General features: G+C 35.0%; 1 protein-coding gene across 21 annotated transcripts in view; it reads left to right on the top strand.

The window, feature by feature from the left end:
• The window catches only part of LOC125677687 (diacylglycerol kinase zeta-like), a 136,919-nt gene that overhangs the window by 74,359 nt on the left and 39,874 nt on the right, over positions 1 to 22,686 (top strand). For 15 of the 21 annotated variants that reach the window (XM_048915811.2, XM_056158802.1, XM_048915814.2 and 12 more), the window contains 4 exons: positions 2,784 to 2,858; positions 12,985 to 13,041; positions 13,259 to 13,279; positions 20,469 to 20,537. In XM_048915811.2, coding sequence (XP_048771768.1) covers positions 2,784 to 2,858; positions 12,985 to 13,041; positions 13,259 to 13,279; positions 20,469 to 20,537 — 222 coding nt within the window. Of the gene's footprint in view, positions 1 to 1,778; positions 1,798 to 2,783; positions 2,859 to 12,984; positions 13,042 to 13,258; positions 13,280 to 20,468; positions 20,538 to 22,686 lie in introns of those variants that run through there. The other 6 variants (XM_056158806.1, XM_056158803.1, XM_056158805.1 and 3 more) reach the window with 2 other exon arrangements.

Genomic DNA, 22,686 nt, shown 5'->3' with positions numbered 1-22,686 from the left:
CTAGTGCGTAAAGTAAAAAAAAAACAAAAAAAAAAAAACCCAAAACACCTGTGATTAATGATTCACATGAGGATGCATTTATTATAATCCAGAATGGTTCGATTATTTTTCATCCGGTGATTGATTGAATATATTTTTCATGATCTTATATCATTGGTAGCAATGTAAATTATGAACGAATGCCAGCTATTTTCCTGCTTGGTTTAACTGTTAGAGTATAAAAGAAGACTTTCTAAAATATTTGAAAATAGAAAGAGTGCGAAGCTCGATTTTGGCTGATCTCTGAGCAAGAGGAGTTATGAGATTGATCACTGTTCATTATCTTCGCCTTTCATGACTATAGTTTACATAAATTTTCACATTTTCAGAAAATTATCATGGAGACATTAATTGTGATAGTACTTTATTAAATCTTAATATTCTGAATAATCGAATCGGTATGCATTTCCGATTATTGCGATTAATCAATTATTGCTGTCCAGCCAGTTTCCGACACTAGCTGTTACAGAAATATGGAGGCCCCATAATGACGATGGGTGATGGGTATTAGGCTGTTAAATTTATAGGTATTGACAATGCTTTTGGTTTGCCAATGCATAACCAATTTGTTATTGTGACATAGCAACAACGCAAGGGAATATGCGAATGATTGTATTCTCATTTGTCGATATCGTTTTGCAGTGTTAGATTCTGTCGATTGCTCTAGTGAAAAATATTTACTGTCATTTATTTATAGTTTTCTATGCTGTCCTCAGATTACATATCCTGCTTGATCAGGAACAATTCACAACTGAGTGATTTAGATCCTTGAAGTGGAATATAGCATACCCGTGGACGATCATATTCAGAACATTAAGATGGTACCTGAAATGCAATGGCTTAAGTGATCTGCAGTTTGACAGTATAATGACTTTTCTCTGGCCCTGCAGCTAAGGTTACGGTCTTATGGTAACCACCGTTTAGATTAGAAATGTCACTACAAAGTTTGAACAAGTTACACGGAAAAACTGTATGAGGGACCCAGGTTTTTGTTTAATGTTAATATGAAACACGCCACAGGAGACTAGAGGAGTCCAGGGTTGATTTATATTGGTGGTTTTATGTAGGCGGGAACTGAACTATCTGTAGAGGAAATTAACGAAAATTATTATCATAGGAAATAAAGAAGATCGGGGGAAAGCAAGGGATATGATACATATTAATTATTTTTTGTAAACAAAATTTTTCCCTCTGTAACAAATTTTTTTTCATACAAAAAAATCTAGCTGTCAATTATGATCACCCAGTTGCAATGAAATCTGCCATGCATAGAGAAAACAAAATTGGATTGGAATTGACATCGTCTTGGAAAAAGAACTGGAAATGAGTCGGAAGTCATAGTAAAACAGATTTTCAGCGCAGGTGTCAAATTAAGCAGACTGTCCTTTGTTCTATAAAACGTATTGATGAAGCAGACACAGTTCATTAGATAATGTTCAATACAAGTTTGTTCTATTCAATGTCGCTGCTTTCTTCACAGGAACAAACTAGAGTAGAATTTGATCGGATAAGACAATTTATTGTACTGTTAAATTTGGTTAAATCCGATTCCTGGTGTCTTTGGAAGAGAGTTGATTGCATGCACAGTACTCTTTATATATACGACTGCTATTTACTGCTGAATAGATGAAGGTGAGTCACTGAGAAATACATAAACTCTGTTGTAAGCATTTACAGGGACTGATGCTGGGGATCCGAGCAACAGAGGAATCAGCTGCTTTAAAAGTGTTGTAGTGCCGTCTGCTTTATTGGCCAGCAGTACGTAGTTGATTCTTTCATTAAAACAGAAATTGATTGATCATCAGAGGATATTCCTTGTAAATTCCAAGGTTCAGTTGAGGCTGCAGGGGAATTTATCTTCATAAGGCTGATTTTCCCTGCCACTGTTTCCAACCAGATTGATTATTGGAATTTAAATTAGTGAAGAAATTTGTTTATGTGTGGCATGGGAGCACTTTTTGCTAACTTTTGTGATCAGAATTGCACTTGGGTTTACAAAGTGTTGATCTGGAATTAATGTCAGGAGGTGGTAAAATGTGGAAAGAGAAAAATGGTGCCACGGACTCTCGCTTTTTTATCTACCCAATTGCACTTTGTAATAGGTTTAGTGTTGTAGCCCTGTTGCCTGTTGTTGAAACGTGTGCGTCTTGGGGGAGAATCTTGATAATGGAAGAGGAGAGGGCACAGTGTAAATGATTTTAAGGCATCATTCTAATGGTCTGTTACTTTGTCGGACAATGGGCGGAAAATTGATGAAATAAGTACCAAATTCTATCACAATGTTAGTGGTTAAGTATTTAGTGATCACGTTTTTATTGGGTAATGGAAAATTGAATGTTCCCGTGGAAAACCCCCAAGGATTATTGATACATGAATTTACGAGAAATGTGGCATTCAAACAATTAGGTTAAAACCAATATACTGAAATAAATATATTATATGAAATTAGTTTTGCATTGTTGATGTGGTAATTCTGACATTTATATGAGACGTGAAGGAAAATCTTTGGTAGATTTATAATTTCTTTACATAAATTTGATCAGATTCTGAGGAATGGACTTAGCTATATTCATACATTATTGAAAGTCCAATACCCTGGAACATTTCTGTCTAAGGCAACTGTATTCAGAATCCTATATGCTGCATATGTGTGTTAAACATCTCCAAATGTGCATTGTTAGGGAGATAACAAAAATTAGATATGATAGATGAAAGAAATAATATTTTTTTTCCCTCTTTTGTAGAAAACTGGACCAAGGAAAAAATGTGTTGCTTGTAAAATCGTGACTCATACAATGTGTATTCCTGTCCTAGAAAAGGTAACATAGGAATTTCTGTAAATTCTCATTAAATGCTGTCAGATTGTGATAATATGAACAGGTACATGTACTTTTAGGTATGTGGATTGTCAGTTTGCTATAAAACGCACATCCATACTGTTAGAAAACACCTTTGAAGTCTAGAGCATGTTCTTGCAATAGAAAACGCAGTATATCATAGAATGCACTAAAAGCATGCAGCTCTCTGTGTAGTATTTGATGTTAATGATTTTATATATCTTAACAAAATTATGCCCAATCTCAGGTTAAATGTTCATCTTTCAAAGCAAATTTCTTGAAAGATTCCATTTTGACAAATTTTGCCAACAAGCTTTTTGTCGAAAAATGAAACCAGACAAGCTGGATGTTAAATCTGGCTTTGTCAGTCATCTCCTTACACACAGCACACCAAGAATAGCAGGCCCTTACTGAACTGTCACACACACAGAACTACACACAGCACACCAAGAGTAGCAGGCCCTTACCGAACTGTCTCACACAGAACTACACACAGCACACTAAGAGTAACAGGCCCTTACTGAACTGTCTCACACACAGCACACCAAGAGTAGCAGGCCCTTACTGAACTGTCTCACACAGAACTACACACAGCACACCAAGAGTAGCAGGCCCTTACTGAACTGTCTCACACACAGAACTACACACAGCACACCAAGAGTAACAGGCCCTTACTGAACTGTCTCACACACAGAACTACACACAGCACACTAAGAGTAACAGGCCCTTACTGAACTGTCTCACACACAGCACACCAAGAGTAGCAGGCCCTTACTGAACTGTTTCACACAGAACTACACACAGCACACCAAGAGTAGCAGGTCCTTACTGAACTGTCTCACACACAGAACTACATACAGCACACCAAGAGTAACAGGCCCTTACTGAACTGTCTCGCACAGAACTACACACAGCACACCAAGAGTAGCAGACCCTTACTGAACTGTCTCACACAGCTACACACAGCACACCAAGAGTAGCAGACCCTTACTGAACTGTCTCACACAGAACTACACACAGCACACCAAGAGTAGCAGACCCTTACTGAACTGTCTCACACAGAACTACACACAGCACACCAAGAGTAACAGGCCCTTACTGAACTGTCTCACACAGAACTACACACAGCACACCAAGAGTAACAGGCCCTTACTGAACTGTCTCACACAGAACTACACACAGCACACCAAGAGTAGCAGACCCTTACTGAACTGTCTCACACAGCTACACACAGCACACCAAGAGTAGCAGGCCCTTACTGAACTGTCTCACACACAGCACACCAAGAGTAGCAGGCCCATACTGAACTGTCTCACACAGAACTACACACAGCACACCAAGAGTAGCAGACCCTTACTGAACTGTCTCACACAGCTACACACAGCACACCAAAAGTAGCAGGCCCTTACTGAACTGTCTCACACAGCTACACACAGCACACCAAGAGTAGCAGGCCCTTACTGAACTGTCTCACACAGCTACACACAGCACACCAAGAGTAGCAGGCCCTTACTGAACTGTCTCACACAGAAGTACACACAGCACACCAAGAGTAGCAGGCCCTTACTGAACTGTCTCACACAGAACTACACACAGCACACCAAGAGTAGCAGGCCCTTGCTGAACTGTATCACACAGAAGTACACACAGCACACCAAGAGTAGCAGACCCTTACTGAACTGTCTCACACAGCTACACACAGTACACCAAGAGTAGCAGGCCCTTGCTGAACTGTATCACACAGAACTACACACAGCACACCAAGAGTAGCAGACCCTTACTGAACTGTCTCACACAGCTACACACAGCACACCAAGAGTAGCAGGCCCTTACTGAACTGTCTCACACAGCTACACACAGCACACCAAGAGTAGCAAGCCCTTACTGAACTGTCTCACACAGCTACACACAACACACCAAGAGTAACAGGTCCTTACTGAACTGTCTCACACAGAACTACACACAGCACACCAAGAGTAACAGGCCCTTACTGAACTGTCTCACACAGCTACACACAGCACACCAAGAGTAGCAAGCCCTTACTGAACTGTCTCACACAGCTACTCACAACACACCAAGAGTAACAGGTCCTTACTGAACTGTCTCACACAGAACTACACACAGCACACCAAGAGTAGCAGACCCTTACTGAACTGTCTCACACAGCTACACACAGCACACTAAGAGTAACAGGCCCTTACTGAAATGTCTCACACACAGAACTACACACAGCACACCAAGAGTAGCAGGCTCTTACTTGAACTGTCTCACACAGATCTACACACAGCACACCAAGAGTAGCAGACCCTTACTGAACTGTCTCACACAGCTGCCTTTGGAAGGGTAGAGGTGTGCACCCGGATACTATTTTGCCAGTCCCATGCTTTGATATGACACTTGAATTTTAGAATTATATCATGATAATTCTGTTATGTATAGTTAGAGATCATACTCCAATATGTGCCTTTTACAATGTAAGCAAATAATCACACCCAATTACAATTTACGATATTCACCTCTTTCTGGCAATGTTTTGTTTTATTGTTAATGGCTTCTCTCCAGGATTATTTGGCTTTATCACACAACCATTTGCATACTTTGTTGGTAGTTTCTGATGTCATAGATGTTGCATACATTGATGGTAGTTTCTGATGTCCTAAACATTGCAACACTGCTGTTTACTCAAATACGCGAGATATTCGTCATATTATGATCTACCGAGAGTCGCCATTGCTTAAGCATATGGTATTAGATACCGTGATGTTTGTGTGTCACACCACACTGAGTCTATCGATACTGGATTTGATGTAGAGTGACCTGTGGTCAAACGTGTGATACATATATCACACCTGGATTGTGTTTTTTTTTAATGACCACCATATAACCATAATAAAGCAATTGGCTCCCACTTTGGACCCACTGAGACCTTTAATGCAGCACCCAGATCACCCTTAAGCCCTATTTTCCTGATTTGGTCTGACATCTTACTTTCAAATTTGTGTGTGCATGGTGATTGTAAATGTTGAGATTTTTTGGCTAATACTCTATATCAGATTCTATTTCTACAAGTATATTGTAAGAGCCTTGATTAATGCCCTTATATGCTCCCATATTTTACCTCAGACATCCGAACATCAGTTTTCAAGAAACTCGGTCTGGCAGAGTTTTGGTAGGAAGGATTTTGAAATAAAATCTAAATAGATTTATCAATCTATTTTAAATCTTTCATTATTTTTAAATAGCTGTTCTCTGATTTAATCCTAATATCCATTGGAGATGTGGATACTGCATGTACAATCAAACCTCGTTATCTTGAACTGGAAGAGACCAAGAATTTTTTTTGGAGATATCTGAGGATTTGAGATATCAAGGTTAAAATTCTTCGACACTTCAAACTCACTTCGAGAAATCCCTGGAATTCGAAATGTCAATGTTCAAGATACTGAAGTTCAACTGTATTTAATCCCATTGGAATCAGTACATATCATTTGCGATTGTTTAAAGTAAAAATTATTTTTTGAATATTTTTCCTGTAAACAAAATTAAAGTTCATAGTATTTCAGAAACAAGAGTATATTTCAAATCTTTCATGTGTTTAAACAAATCCAAATACATCTAAAGGTTATAATCGTCGATTTCCTGAAATTTTATCAGGCTCAGCTATAAGGTTCTGTTTTCATTTGTCACTTTTACATTCCATTACATATTAATTGTCAACTTAAATTAATCACCCTCTTAATATATATTGGATTTTGCTATGTTTTCAAAATTTTCATCATCGAATGCTAATGATGCATGTGGCGAATTTGATGTGGGTTAGATCCAGTGTGCAAAGACAAAACATGAATTAGTGAACCTCAAATGGAGGTGGAATAATTTGGAAGTTTCATTAAGCAAGCGGTCCTCAGGGGAATGGTTTCGACAGCGAGAATGTTTACATTATGGATGCTACAGGTTACGGTGCATCAAAAACAATTATTAAACAAAATGAAATGAAATAGATAAAAATAAAACACGATAAAAATAAAACACAAGAACATGCATCATGCACATTACAGGGAATGAAAGTATCGCCACTGCACCTCTAGATGGACTGAATAATTAGGTGGTAGTGTATCGAGTTGCAGAACCAGAGGGAGTTCAGTCCTATCCACCACAATGGTTTCCATTGAAATAGGATTCCAAATATTTTTTTCCTGTGTATATATAGCAGTGATCAGTCTGATGAGTGGATAGTTTTTGGATTGATGGAGAATCAGCCAGGGTATCGGCATGCCCCAGAGGCAATATCTATAATGCGAGTATCATATGCAAAACTCTCAGCTGAAAATGTATTCACAGCTGAAAAAATGCATTTGCTATTCTCTACAATTACTGTTAATTCTGAGAATGGTACGGAAGTCCAAGGACATACTGAAAGATGGAGCAATCAAGGTCATTTTGCTTAAGGGATCAATTAGCATTCACAATACTGAAGAAACCTAAGAGAGATGTCTGAGTTACTAATAATTAGAATATATGCGTTAATGTTAAATCTTTACCTTTTTCCTCATTTTGTGTCTGATGGTCGCGGTAGCTCAGTGGTAAAATGTACACTTAGTAATTGGGAGGTCGTGAGTTTAAGCCCCACCATTCTGAGTGACTCGTGCCATGGCCGCGTCAAAGATGTAAACATAGGTAGTGATTTTTCCTTCGCCAAACACTCAGCATTTAGAAGTGAGAGTCACCGGTCCACAGACATGTTGATAAGCAGGCCATGTATACTCTGGAGTACTTCGAGGAAGACTTTGAATGGGTCACTCCAGGTCTTCATATGTAATGTGTGATATTTTGAAAGTAACACTCACTTTGTTTAGGAATGGGATTTTCTTGACATCCTACAAACTATTTACCTTTCATTGACTGTTTAGGTTGGTACTACGTATGCTCTCGTGGCAATAATATCCAAGTGACATCATGAGAGCATAGTATACCTGTAGAAACAGTCATTAATAGGTAATTAATGGATAGGGGGGGGTGTCTGATCAGGACAGCTGACGATGGACAACTATCAACAGTTCGTTTCCGAGCCTGCATGGCACTATTAAATGTTGGAACTTTCGGAATAAATTTTTACTATTAAGTCTTCATAACCCGTACGTGACTAATAATAGGACAACTTGAGAAATTCACCCTGTTGTTAAGGCTAAAGGTAAAAGGTAAAGTTCACTATCTATCTCTCTCTCTCTCTCTCTCTCTCTCTCTCTCTCTCTCTCTCTCTCTCTCTCTATATATATATATATATATATACTCAAATAAAACAAAACCTTTTAATACAAATTTTAGGAAATGATCATATCTATTAAAGCACTATAGGTTAAATATTGAAATCACTTTGTAATGGATTTTTAAGGAGGTATGCTACACCAGAGAAATTTGATGTAGATGAAAAGTGTAGGATATGTACAACAATATTTTGAATTTGAAAATTTTCAAATTTACTTTATTTTGTCAAAAAAATACAGTTTTAGTAGAAGGTAATCTGAAAAAAATTTAAAACCCCTGCTGGACTCGAACCTGCAACCTACAGTTCAGCAGTCGGTATTTTAACCTACTGAGCTACTCGGCTAGGTATTTAAATGGAAAAGGAAAAGTCAAATATTGCTGATATCGATTTTGTCATCCATGTTTTTAAAGGAAGTCAGCCATTATGACGATGTAGAGTACTACCTTAAAAGTGAATATTATTTACACGTACACTATCAGTCACACAACTAATCAAAGTACTAAAAGTACTTACATAAGGTGATAAATGATACTGAATTATCTTTTTTTTTAATGTCTCTAATATGAAAGAATATTTCTCCAATGGTTTGTTAAATTCATAATAAACAAACAAACAAGTTTCTATCATCCCTTCTGGTGGATGGGTATAATACTGCAATTTCAGCACAAAATTGTCAAGTTGAATTTCAGCTCATTTAACTGTCTTTTATTTGGATATCAGAGAGGTCCCATGCAGATTTAAATATTTCCATGTGAAAAATTTCTTAAACCTTTTTATTCAAAGCCAGTAATTTGATGTGATCAGGATACATCATTGAAGGTAATTGTGCACAACACCGACATGGAGATGCTTTAGATTCTTTCCTACATGTATGGGAAAAGGCTTTTAATTTTGATCTGGTTCACAGATGACAGGAGACACCGTCTGTTCTCTGGCTTCACTATTTAACACGGCAGCATCACAGAGTTTTTCTGTGATCACGATAGACAAGTCATGAATTGTAAGATGAAATAATGGAGCTGACAGGAAAGACCATGCCGAGATTCCCTGTAAGCTTCAGAAACAAATGTGTACTGAAAGAACTGTAGTGTGATGTGACACGCATCATCTAAAGGTCACTGCTCACATGAACTCTGTAAGAAAACGCAGAACATGTAATGTGAATGGGCCAATAATCGGACATAGCCTTTGATAGGATTATAATATTAATCATCATGAGGACGCTTATAGCTGTACACCAGTGGGAAAGTTTAGATATCATTATGTGTCATCTTCTCTGTGTCGTTACACTAAAAGCAGGACCATTATAATGTTACACAGCAGTCCTCGTCAATATCACTTCCTGCCTGTGTACCTTATATTAGCATGTTGTTATCAAAATATTTTACAAAGACTTTGTGACAAATTAATCAATTTAACCCACTGAAAATCACTCTGACAAATCCTACTAATTTAATGTGAATACTTTGTGAATATGTTAATGTGACTGAATACTTTGTGAATTTAAGTCCCCAGTACATGTGCACAGTAGATGGAGACTCAGTAAGGTGATCTGTCTACGAGACTTAGTTTGCATGTTTGGGCCACCTAATATATTCCTATCTAAGTGTCTGCTTTATGTTGCATTAGTGATGAAACGATTGTCGCCGATGATCGATTGTCGGTCGTTCAGAGACCTACGATGCTACTAATCGATTACAAAATAAAAGTCGCCAACATCGTTGACCAAACAAAATCCGGAAATCACTTCAACTTTGTTCAAATTTTATTTTCTGTATGTCAAACCCGATCAAAAATAAGCAAACAAAATGGCGGGAGATATGAAGGACGGTAACAACAATGACATTCAACAGTCAAATAAAGGAGCCTATCTCTGATTACTTGTGTCCGATTATTGCCGATAATCGATTATGGTTTTGGTCCGATTGCCAATCACTATGTTGCATGAATTCTACTGATCCTGATAACAGTTATAATTCTACCAGGGTGTGATATGGCCTTGTTCAATTTTCATTAAGTCAACTTCTTTATTAATTCACGTAAAAAAAAGTCATTGTAAAGCATCGTAGGATTTAATGGAGATGGTAATACCATGATATTATTGGTGTACATCTTCCACAAGGAAACACCACCGTAGTATAATAGAAATAATTACCTCGTTGTGGGGGTAATTATTAAGGAATGAACCCCCCTTGAGAAATTTTTGGAAAATAAATATGTTTTCCTTCTGGACTCGGTATTTTATTTAGCAACAAAATCTTTGCAAGGTCATTTGGTGGTTCAAATTATTTTCAAACATTTTAAACTGTACATGTGTACATGAACTATTGTTATGGTTACTTTCGAACATTTTTTAACATGCAGTACATATTATTTGAAAAAATCATACAGTGGGCATACAGTGACTGTATTTTCAAACAAAATTTCTGGTTATGCGGTGTTATTTCCAAACAATCTTTAAACATGCAGTGTTACTTTTAGATAAAATCTCTGCATGTACAATCTGTGTTATTTTCAAACAAAATATTTTGACATGCAGTGTTCAAACAAAATATCCCGACATGCAGTGTTCAAACAAAATATCCCGACATGCAGTGTTCAAACAAAATATCCCGACATGCCGTACGTGTTAAAACAAAATATACCAAGTTGAACATGTAGCAATATTTCCAAAAAAGCTTTTGACACATGTTCTTTTCAAACCAAAAAAAGGTGTCTGCATGGACATCCTGTGTATACAAACACTGTACCTGCAATATTATTTTCAACCAATTATCTCCTCTGTACTCATCGGATGAGACCGCAAAAACTGAGGTCCCGTGTCACAGCAGGTGTGGCTGGCATATATGTACAATAAAGATCCCTCCCTGCTCAAAGGCCGTAAGCGCCGAGCATAATAAGGCCTAAATTTTGCAGCCCTTCATCGGCAATGGTGACGCTTCCATATGAGTGAATAATTCTCGAACAGGACGTTAAACAATATTCAATCAATCAGTCATTTCTTGAACACTCCAAAATATCCATTATCAAAGGATTTATCATTCTCATAACAAACTATTGGGAATATCATGGATCTCGTGATCAAAAAATGATCCATCACGATTAGTTTCATTTGAGAGTCGTAATTCTTCAATTAATGTTTTTTTTAACCTTTATCAGAACATACCATGTATCAACTAGCATCTAAATTAAATCATTGAAGCATTAGGCAGGTTATATCTATTTTTAGTGCACAGATTTATTTTCCATTTCTGTCATGTAGAAAACTCCGGAATTCAATTAGCAGATTGAAAAACTGTCAGGAAGGAAAATTAGTTTGAAGAATTGAGTACTGAGTGAAAGAAGTGGCCAAGTCATCTGTCAGTGGTACCCAACCATTATACAGAGTGATGGTTCAGGCTAATTGCTCCAAAATGTCACTGTTTCTGTCCTTTAGTGTCTTTCTAGGAAATTGACCGTAGATGCCGCCAAATCATTTTATCCGGTTCAAAAGATGAAAATTTGTTTAATGGAAAAAAATCTGGATATATAGTGGCTAATGGATTCGGATTAATGTTTTTGTTGGAAGAATTTGTCATAATTTATCTTCTTTTAGATTGATAAGCCCATTGCTAATTTGATTTCCTCATCTTGTAGAAAGTAATCAGTAGAATTCTGTTTTTATTTTTGATAATTTTAGAAATTTGTTTTAGAAATCTGGAATTTTAAGTGTGTTAATTTATTGTTCGGAGAGTTTGATCTTTGTATTTTTTAGTGTATAATACCGTACGTCCTAAAACATTTTGGAGTACTTTTTAGCTATCGATATTAAGGCCAAGTAAAATTAATTAGTAGATTATCATTCAAACTTCACAAAAAAATGGGGCGGGTGGGAGGATTTTATTTTTTATTTTTTATTTTTTATTTTTCACCATGGTATTCTTGACCTCGAAAATATGCCTTCTCTCATTGAGAAAAGGCTTTATAAATCATAATTACATGTGTATTTGGGTTTCTAAAAAGCAAAGTGAAACAAAGTACGTTTACGATACCGGACCGGACATAAAAATATCCGGAAATCGTAATTTTGAAAAATAAAAAAAATCGGGGCGGGACGATTTTCGAGGGGCGGGCAGGAATGATAATCTTCCTAATTAATTTTACTTGGCCTAATAATAATCTTTTATTTTGATAATACGTACTACAGGTGTAAGATTTTATGTCATATACTGTACGTCATTTAATTTCATTTAATTGTGTTTTATTGTTGCATTCAATCGGAATCCTCATCTCTACCCCTGTAAAGCGCCTTAGAGTAATTTGTTTTATACAAGGTGCACTATATAAATTTTATTTATCATTATTAATTATTATTATATCGTTTTATTAGTCTCTACCAGCAGAGTCGAAGAGGAACTACCACTTACTTAATTATCATTAATTGTACTCCATGATCCATCTTTTTATCCATCTGTCACGTACAACTTAGCTTTCTGAACATTTTTTTCGTCATGCTTAAGAAATCTGATTTACATGTATCATTATGTAGTATGTTCACAGATCAAGTGCAAGTTTGACCTCAGTGGAGTGATTTTTGTGAGATTTATAGAACTTGACATGATTTTTGTGAGATTTATAGAACTTGACATGATTTTTGTGAGATTTATAGAACTTGATGTGATTTTTGTGAGATTTATAGAACTTGATGTGAAAAGTACAGAATTTGACTGCATAAAACCTGCTGGTAGAGGAAATAAACTAGCTCTTGTAAAATGAAATTGATCTACTGTTGAATTAAGATTTAATTGAGTTTATGGTGACATTTGGTAATTAATCTGATGATTAACTTCTCGTGTATTGTAGAAAAACTTACGATGTAAACCAACATTCCGAGAGGCAGGTGTCCGAAACTATCGAGAGGTAAGTCATCGTACTGCAAGCTATTCTGTGCCACAGTGCATGCATGAACAAAGCTAAAATGATGTAGTTTATCAATTCCTGTAAGCGTGCACCTTATATTCTTACGAAATAGCGAATAGCTTTTGTTATAAATTGAATGCACCCCTTGTTTGACATTGTATTTTTGATGTTGTTGGTTGTATAAATCTGTCATAATGTACGTGTTGCTGTATTACAGGAAAATGACACAGAACCCTCGGTATGTTTCTGGTTTGTCTGATCCTGTCTGTGTGTATGTGTGCGCGTGCGCGCGTGTGTGCAAATTTGGATACCACACACCCTCTACTTAACTTGGCTTCTGTATATGTACTGTCTTACTGAACAAACAAATCTTTCCATTGAAAATATTGCACTATATGCAGACTCTTTTCATCTTCATCCAAAGTTGCAGTTGCTAAATTAGGCCACACTTTATTATATATGTGTTGATGATCACCTTGCAGATTTAACATTGACTCCTTTAGTGAAATTTCAGTACTGCTAAACTAAATTCCTTCTAACAATTATTCTTATATATGAATAGAACATTTACTTTTGTTTAGCAAGTGAAATTAAACATTATAAGCTTCACAAAGAAATGAATCTTGTCATCCTAAGGTAGTACCATACACCTGTATTTTATCTTCTTATGGAATTCATTAGTTTAACCAGTGAAATCTCCTTACTACTAGTATATGTTCTGAACAAACTGATATTGTCCAATGTTGTGTATTTGGCATATTCTGAAAAATACGGGAGACACATTCAAGATATTGGAGGTCTTCAATGCATTTATTTCACCTTTTTTGAGATTTAAACATCTATTATAAAGTAATGAATGCGTTTAACTAATTTGTTGTGCAACTATTAGAGATCTTAAAGCATAATGAAAGTCATGGTCATATCTTAAGGTTAAAGGTCAAAATGATGACATTATTGCCAAATGTGTCATTACAATTTTTTCTTAAGCAAATTTTCGAAAGAAAAAAGTCCATTATATATCAGAAATCCTAGGTTAAATTTTCTTTATTTTAAAATCTATTAATTTCTGTATCATTTTGTTAATTAATTCTTGTAAAAAAATTTCAAAATTTGAATGATACATTTCCTTGTAAGAAATATCTTTATGTAGGAATTTTACATTTAAGATTTGCTTTTAATGAACCATGTGTGTTATAATGTACATCGTGGTGTTCACAAATATATCAATTACAATATATTTTGTTGAGATCTAGTAACAAATAGGTCGTCTTTATCAAAATTGTTATAAATTTTTGTAAAATCTTTATACTAATTAGATAATTTTCACACTATAGACACATTCTTATCCTGATCTTTGTATGTTTAAGTATGTGTCACGACAACACTACACCTTGAAAGAGTTTTACAAATCAGCGCGAAATGATTTAATTATGAAAGATATAATGATATATAAGAAGCACACATGTAAAACAGGCAGAAAATATGCAATTTTGGATGAAAAACATAATTTTCAAAACTTTTTTTCAGTACATATGAACGAAAAACTTGGGCGGGTTTGAACTTGGGATCTGGGGTTCACCAGCTCGATGCTTTAACCACTGAGCTACGATGAAAGACAAACAAATCGATAATTACAAATAATTTCACAAACCGTTTAAATGCATGGCCATCTTGTGACGTAGTGTCATAAAGACTATATAAGCCTTGGTTTAGTGAGCTACCTTAATTTCACACTCTTCTAACGGGGGTCTGATATACCATTATTTGAAACCATGTGGACAAAAAATTATGGGATAGATTTCTTTCATACTGTGCTCAGTAAGATGTCTGGTACGTTCCTTAAAAATATATTTTTTAAAATATAATTTGAGGAAAAATTGTACATATATCTGTTTGGTACTACCTTAATTGTAATTAATATAATTCTCAAATTGTTATTAAAATAAAAGTACATTTCTTACAGTTGACTCTGTGATCCTATTATCTGTAGGATTAGTATAGAACTAGTATATAAGTATCTGATTTATTATGTAAGAAATTATAACGTTTAATTTAAGGTTATGTGTTTTTTTTGGGATAATTTATAAATCGTGGAGGAATTGGGTGTGGTTTGTATGATCGACGAAGTCAGTCGATGTTTTTTGAAATTAATTAATTTGTGAATTAATAATTTTCAACATCAATTAATGCTAACACAATGTGGAGTAATACTTTAAACTTTTTGCACCAACCATATCCAAATTTGATATAGGCAATGACGGAAACAAAGCTTGATTTTGACAGATTTTTTTTTTTTTGCAATGCTGTTGATGTTAGATTTAACTATAATTAATTGTATGGGGTCTCAGGTTTGAAACCATACATTTTGTTTCAAAAGAGTGTTGCCGTATTAAACAGTATTTTTTCGATACTGGTATCGAGGCCAAATTTTTGTCAGTATGATATAGTAAAACTATAATTTGACAAATTATTGATTGGTATTGAAAGAAGTAATCGGTCTACTCAGTGCAAGCTAGGTCAAAACAGTGATTTTCTAATGCCTATACAATGTAGTACGTATGATAGACTTACATTTATGGTGGGTGTTCGCAAGTGCACTGAAAAGTGTCATTAGAATCATCGTGGAGGAAGACGATTTTATTTACCATATCTATAGTTGTATTTAAAAATGATTATATGTTAAACATGTAATTTAACTTCCCTTTTCGCGCCCATTGTTTAAAGTTGGTTTGATAGCTGAAATTGTTCTGCCAGCAGCCCCGCAGGCCGTCCACGCGCTCATGTCACCATATAATTGTTTACTTCCTAATTCAGCTTGTGACGTCACACGGCGATGTATTATCCTGCCAGGATAGTAAATAAACAAATAGGAAATTAGCTCGACTGCTTTTTAATCTGATCAAGTTAAAATTGTATGATTTAATTGCCAAAAAGGGTATAATTTTATATTGCTTTATAAAAAAGAACCCTACGTTATTCCTTTGATGATATCCAATTAATACGACACGTACATGTAGATGTATGTATACCTGTAAGCATTCTCGATATCGTCTGAAAATATTAAAACCCTCAGACATCCTTAACAGATATATGTTTTCTTTCAAAAGTTAAAGTAATATTGAATAGAAATATTGTCACAAATTACTAATATTGATCTATTCAGATAAAATTGGAATGAAATGTGCTGATAATGAATTAAAAGGCAGCCATTATAATTACAGCTGTAGGCATGATTCTATAATTCTGCACTCATCTTGGATTAAACTAATAACTCAGTTATTTTGATTAAGTTTTGAATGTATGATAAAACTTTGGTTATAAATTGATAATGTATTGGGCCATATAGAATTAATTTTCTGGTTCTTAGGCCAATTTTCTCAGAAACAGGTGAGAGAGGGAGACTTAATTTCTTTTTCATTTTTATTTGCAATAATTAAAAATAGATGAGGAAGGCATTTAATTTAATCTCGAACTTATCGGTAAGAAAGTTCTATAACTGAAAATAATCTCAGTAACCATTTTCAGAAGCTAATTTGTTTATTTTTTTAAGGTCATTTTTTTCACTTCTTGTCTTTTTTCCCTGTTAACCAATAACCTAGCATCGCCTAACACATAAAGTATTTTAGTGTACAGTCCACTTGCTTATTGTTGACGATTTTGCAGACGCGCTTGTTCTACAGTCTCCAGTTCAGATAACCACAGGCCTCAGAATTCTGTTGTTGATGACCCAGACAAAAGAAATACTGCGAAAAAGGAATTTAAATGATGTACTTTTAATTAATGTAAGAAAACTCACCTTACCAGAACCATATGCAGATCAAGACTACCAAATCGTCACCATATCTGGGAAGAGTTTCAGCTTCAAATGATTCTTTGATTCCAGTTTCTGTACATTATTTTCACAGTGCTTGTTACGAGAAATTGAACTGATATTTGGTGTGTATTTCTGTATTGATGAGTATAATACAGTGGTTATTGGCTGTTATAAACTGAAAATTATTTGATAGAATTCAAGGTGCCTTTTTCATTAAAATGTAGAGCAAGATCTCAAATTGTTTGCTTTTATATAATGATAGTGGCCGGGGCTTAGTTTAATTTTAAGTTCTGTTCTAATGGAGTGTTTTTCAGATGAGTTACTGGCTATTAGTCAGATATTGAGCTGACATTTGGTGTGTTGAAAACACTAAATTCTGTAATGACTGCTCAGGGTGACTTGGTGGTTAGTGTTTTTTATGACTGGGAGGTCAAGGGTCAGAAACTCGCACATACTTTGAACACATCATTCATAAGAAGTGAAAATAGGCAGTGGTCACTTCTCTTTGTCAAACTCATTTTTAAATGAGAGTACTTTTCCTTTTGGATGAGACCTTAGAAAAGGAGGGGTCATGAGCGCCATGGCGGGTGTGACTGGTCAACATGGGATGCTTACTCCTCCTTTAAGGCACCTGGGTCTGGAGCTATAAAACTTGGCGTGCTCACTTAATCTCAGTCTCACTTTTCTTAAAGGAATTGACATACAGTGAAAAAGTGAGACTCCCGAGATCAAAAGTGAGCTTGTAAAAGCTTTATACGGCCCAGGAGCCAGATGCCCACCTCTGGTGTGTCCAGGGGGCCTGTGTTTGCCTTGCTCTTACATGTGTATTCATTATGGGATTTTTGAGATTGATCGATGTTGGTTATCTTCACCTTTTTCATGCATTTAATAACGGGAGGTTTTGATTTGTGTCACTTTACTTACAGTTGGTGATGGATGGGGAAAATTCTCAAAAAACATAAACAAACAAACGAAAGTTCAGGGAAATTCTCAAAGGAACATAAACAAACAAACGAAAGTTCAGGGAAATTCTCAAAGGAACATAAACAAACAAACAAAAGTTCAGTTAGGAGTTGCAGATCAATTTGCAGATATAGTTATGACATTTGGAATTTGGAAATTATTCAGTTTTCCAGACATTTTTTGTTAGATAATGCTTACAGGTATTGGGCTGATGAGTAACAAATCAAGATTGATCGTAAGTTTCATTCTAATTAATTGAACAAATTTCAGCAGATTTTATTGATTATAAACCCAGTGGACTTTGAAACTTAAAGTGGAAGAGTTTTTCAGATGTTTTGCCTAAATTGCATGCAGATAGTATTTAGATCAAGTTTGGTATGATATTCAATATCGAGTTTTGTTCTAATTGGCCAAGCTGTTCCCCATTAAGTAACGACCCTTGAAATTTGAGAATTTAATAGTATTCACAGTTTTTCCAGAATTTTTTTTTGTTGGTATAACTTTGAGAATTTAATAGAATATACAGTTTTTCAGAAATGATTTTTTGCTATGATTATTTGAGAATGTAAAAGTATTTACAGTTTTTCAGAAATGATTTTTGCTATTGTTATTGCTTCAGATATGCTGAAATTGTGTGTACTTCAGTGTATTGATGAGTTAAAAAATCAAGTCTTAAAAGTTTTGTTCCATGTGCAAGTTACATATACCTTCAGCTGGGTTGTGATTCTAAAGGAATTTTTATAAAATCGCAGAACACTTTTCACTGTGTAATTACAGATAAATGTACATAAGCAATAACCCCAGATGATTATTTTAAAATATTTAGTTGTACAGTAAAACAAGGTTACAACAAACATGCTTATAATGAATTCACATTTATAACGGAAGTGATTTTTAATACCCTTTAATCTTAAAACAAATGAACTTATTGGATATAACAAATTATGCTTATAACAATTTAAATCAAAATTGTTTGTTCCCAGCACTTGCTATAATGTTGTATTAATACCTCTATAGTTTTCATTTTGATAATTTCAATGTAATATTTATTCTCCGCTCTTCTTAATAAGCTTGAGGACCTCGTGTTAGAAAAATCTGTAAAAGGAAATTGGAAAAATGGAAGGTTATTGGTTATTTTGTGACATTGATTGCATCATGACAGGGGTATTCAATTGGAATAGCTAATTTCCGCCCCTGTAATTCATCGACCCCTGCAGTCCAGTGATTCTGTGACCCGAGGTGCTCGCTCCCACAGATTTCAATTTTCCATCTTATCTCTGGGTTACTTATATCTTATTTCCTCATCTTTCCGCTAGGATGACTTCAACTCAGTGTGACACCCTTATTTGGTTGGATTGTTATAATCTTTTTTTCAGAACTCCACAAACTATTGTTTTCTTACACTATCAATTAATGTTTATTTTCTCTCTTTAAAAGAAAAAAAATTTGTGAAATCTCAAGTGTTATGAATTCATGAGAGTTAGGGCTTTATGCTCTGAATTAAATCAGTTTGATTTTATATTATTTAATAGCCTAAGAATTGTTCTTGATTGATGTAACAGCTTACCAATTGTTGTGCTTTAATCAATATTTGCCATTATAAACATTCATATTTTACTTTGAAACAAAATAATGTGTTAAGTAAAAAAAAGTACAAATAAAAAAACTGATTAAGTTTACAGTGCTGATTAAAGTTTACAAGTCACTCTGGTGGTGTTTCAATTCCCTGATGTATAACGCCCACAGATGCGAATATTACTTAAAAGAATATCACATTGCATGATAATTGATTACATTTAATTGTTTTGTGGATCTCAGATGGATATAATTTCAATTTTCCAATTCATTTTATCGTATTGTTATGTGGCCACTTTGATGTTTTTGGATAGAAGCTTAAGGAAGACAAACTTAAACTTGCTTTTCCAGGGAGGTAATTGATTCTGACAATCTGCATACAGAAAACAGTCAGCTGATTCACATTGTACAATCTGTAAGATATATTATGAAAAATTCAGGTGTCTGCATACTTAGATCATACACAGGATATTTCATATCAGTTTTATTAAATTTTCCAGCTTTGCATTATTTGTGATGAAGGGTGGTCAATACAGTAAAGAAGTTATCGGGTTGTATTAAATTTCCCCAGTGAGGTTCATTTACCTTAAAATGGAGGTTTGTCATAAAGACAGATAATTAGGTCACTGTGGCCCGCTCTTTTGGTTTTCTGTTTAATTTACATTCAATGTTGACCACTGATCAACCATATAATAAAAAAAAAAAACCAAGAGATTGTCCTGTATTGAAAAATTCTATATAAATTAAGGAAGGATTTTGTTGGGGTTTTTTTTGTACTCACATTTTTATTAGTACAATGATCAAAAACACAAGTGGCCTATCAAATTGATATGTCCTAGCTCTCAGGAAAAAATGTCAACTGAAAACAGAATATGTCACTAAATTAAATCTTAAAAGCTATATAATGCATACAGTTTCCATGTTGCTACTATAAATAGCAACACAAAAGGTGATAGTTGCATGGTTTTCTTGGGAACCCAAGTTTGACAGAGCCAGACTCTATACACTGTAGTACAGAACTGTTTATGCACTGGCTGTCACTAATACTGACCTCTTGTATTTTCTTGTTTTGCAGCAAACATTGATGAGGCATCATTGGGTCCACAGGCGGAGGCAGGAGGGCAAATGTAAACAGTGTGGAAAGGTAAATAGATATAAGGTGGTGGATCGAAGTTTATACCAATCCTGTAGATGTGTCTGAACTCGTAGGAACCAGTTGTATTAACAGCCAATTAAGGTTCCTTTAGAAGGCATATCGAAATTTCATTGGTGGATCAAGAGTTTTACCATATGCATGTGTTTACAGGGGAATGGGATATAGAAGTTAATGGTGTCTTACTCGTCATGATATGAATGTTTGATTAAATGAAAGCCTACAGGGAAAACAGCATTGTTTACTAATAACACAGTCAGCTGAACTTCCATTATTAATAGAAAACAAATTCTGTAAATGGGGAGTTTTACGTGTTATTGATGAGAAATTGGCTAGCATGATATTTGATGTAATTTTATTATATGCAAGTACATTGAACTTTGACGGAGGTTGGTTAGTTCAATGTTTTAATCTCTTGATAATCTGATCCGGAAAACAATATCATGCCAGGCAGCAAGAAACAGTGTCGGATCAGAATTTTCCTGCAATTAAATTCTATAAGATCATGGAAGACACTGAACAACAAATTTAGTACTGTTAATGTAACTCATGATAGGAATCCATTAGACTCTTAACAGTGATCTATATCTAAGCAATGTTAATGTTATGCAGATAGAAATATATAGCACTGCTAATGTTAGACAGATAGGAACCTATATCTAATGTTAATGTTAGACAGATAGGGATCTATAGTACTACTAATGTTAGACAGATAGGAACCTATAGCACTGCTAATGTTAGACAGATAGGGACCTATAGCACTGCTAATGTTAGACAGATAGGAATCTATAGCACTGCTAATGTTAGACAGATAGGAATCTATAGCATTGCTAATGTTAGACAGATAGGGATCTATAGCATTGCTAATGTTAGACAGATAGGGATATATAGTACTGCTAATGTTAGACAGATAGGAATCTATAGCATTGCTAATGTTAGACAGATAGAAATCTATAGCACTGCTAATGTTAGACAGATAGAAATCTATAGCATTTCTAATGTTAGACAGATAGGAATCTATAGCACTGTTAATGTTAGACAGATAGGAACCTATAGCACTGCTAATGTTAGACAGATAGGAATCTATAGCACTGCTAATGTTAGACAGATAGGAATCTATAGCATTGCTAATGTTAGACAGATAGGGATATATAGTACTGCTAATGTTAGACAGATAGGAATCTATAGCATTGCTAATGTTAGACAGATAGAAATCTATAGTACTGCTAATGTTAGACAGATAGGAATCTATAGTACTGCTAATGTTAGACAGATAGAAATCTATAACATTGCTAATGTTAGACAGATAGGAACCTATAGCACTGCTAATGTTAGACAGATAGGAACCTATAGCACTGCTAATGTTGGACAAGGATCTATAGCACTGCTAATGTTAGACAGATAGGGATATATAGTACTGCTAATGTTAGACAGATAGGAATCTATAGCACTGCTAATGTTAGACAGATAGGAACCTATAGCACTGCTAATGTTAGACAGGGATCTATAGCACTGCTAATGTTGGACAGGGATCTATAGCACTGTTAATGTTAGACAGATAGGAATCTATAGCACTGCTAATGTTAGACAGATAGAAATCTATAACACTGTTAATGTTATACAGATAGAAATCTATAGTACTGCTAATGTTAGACAGATAGGAACCTATAGTACTGCTAATGTTAGACAGATAGAGATCTATAGTACTGCTAATGTTAGACAGATAGAAATCTATAGCACTGCTAATGTTAGACAGATAGGAACCTATAGCACTGCTAATGTTAGACAGATAGGAACCTATAGCACTGCTAATGTTGGACAAGGATCTATAGCACTGTTAATGTTAGACAGATAGAAATCTATAGTACTGCTAATGTTAGACAGATAGGAACCTATAGCACTGCTAATGTTAGATAGAAATCTATAGTACTGCTAATGTTAGACAGATAGAAATCTATAGCACTGCTAATGTTAGACAGATAGGAACCTATAGCACTGCTAATGTTAGACAGATAGGAACCTATAACACTGCTAATGTTGGACAGGGATCAATAGCACTGCTAATGTTAGACAGATAGGGATATATAGTACTGCTAATGTTAGACAGATAGGAATCTATAACATTGCTAATGTTAGACAG

The sequence above is a fragment of the Ostrea edulis genome, chromosome 3 (assembly GCF_947568905.1).
Source record: "Ostrea edulis chromosome 3, xbOstEdul1.1, whole genome shotgun sequence".
Classification (NCBI taxonomy): domain Eukaryota; kingdom Metazoa; phylum Mollusca; class Bivalvia; order Ostreida; family Ostreidae; genus Ostrea; species Ostrea edulis.
Note: the sequence above shows the minus strand (reverse complement) of the source record. Positions and strands in the feature narration are given on the sequence as shown.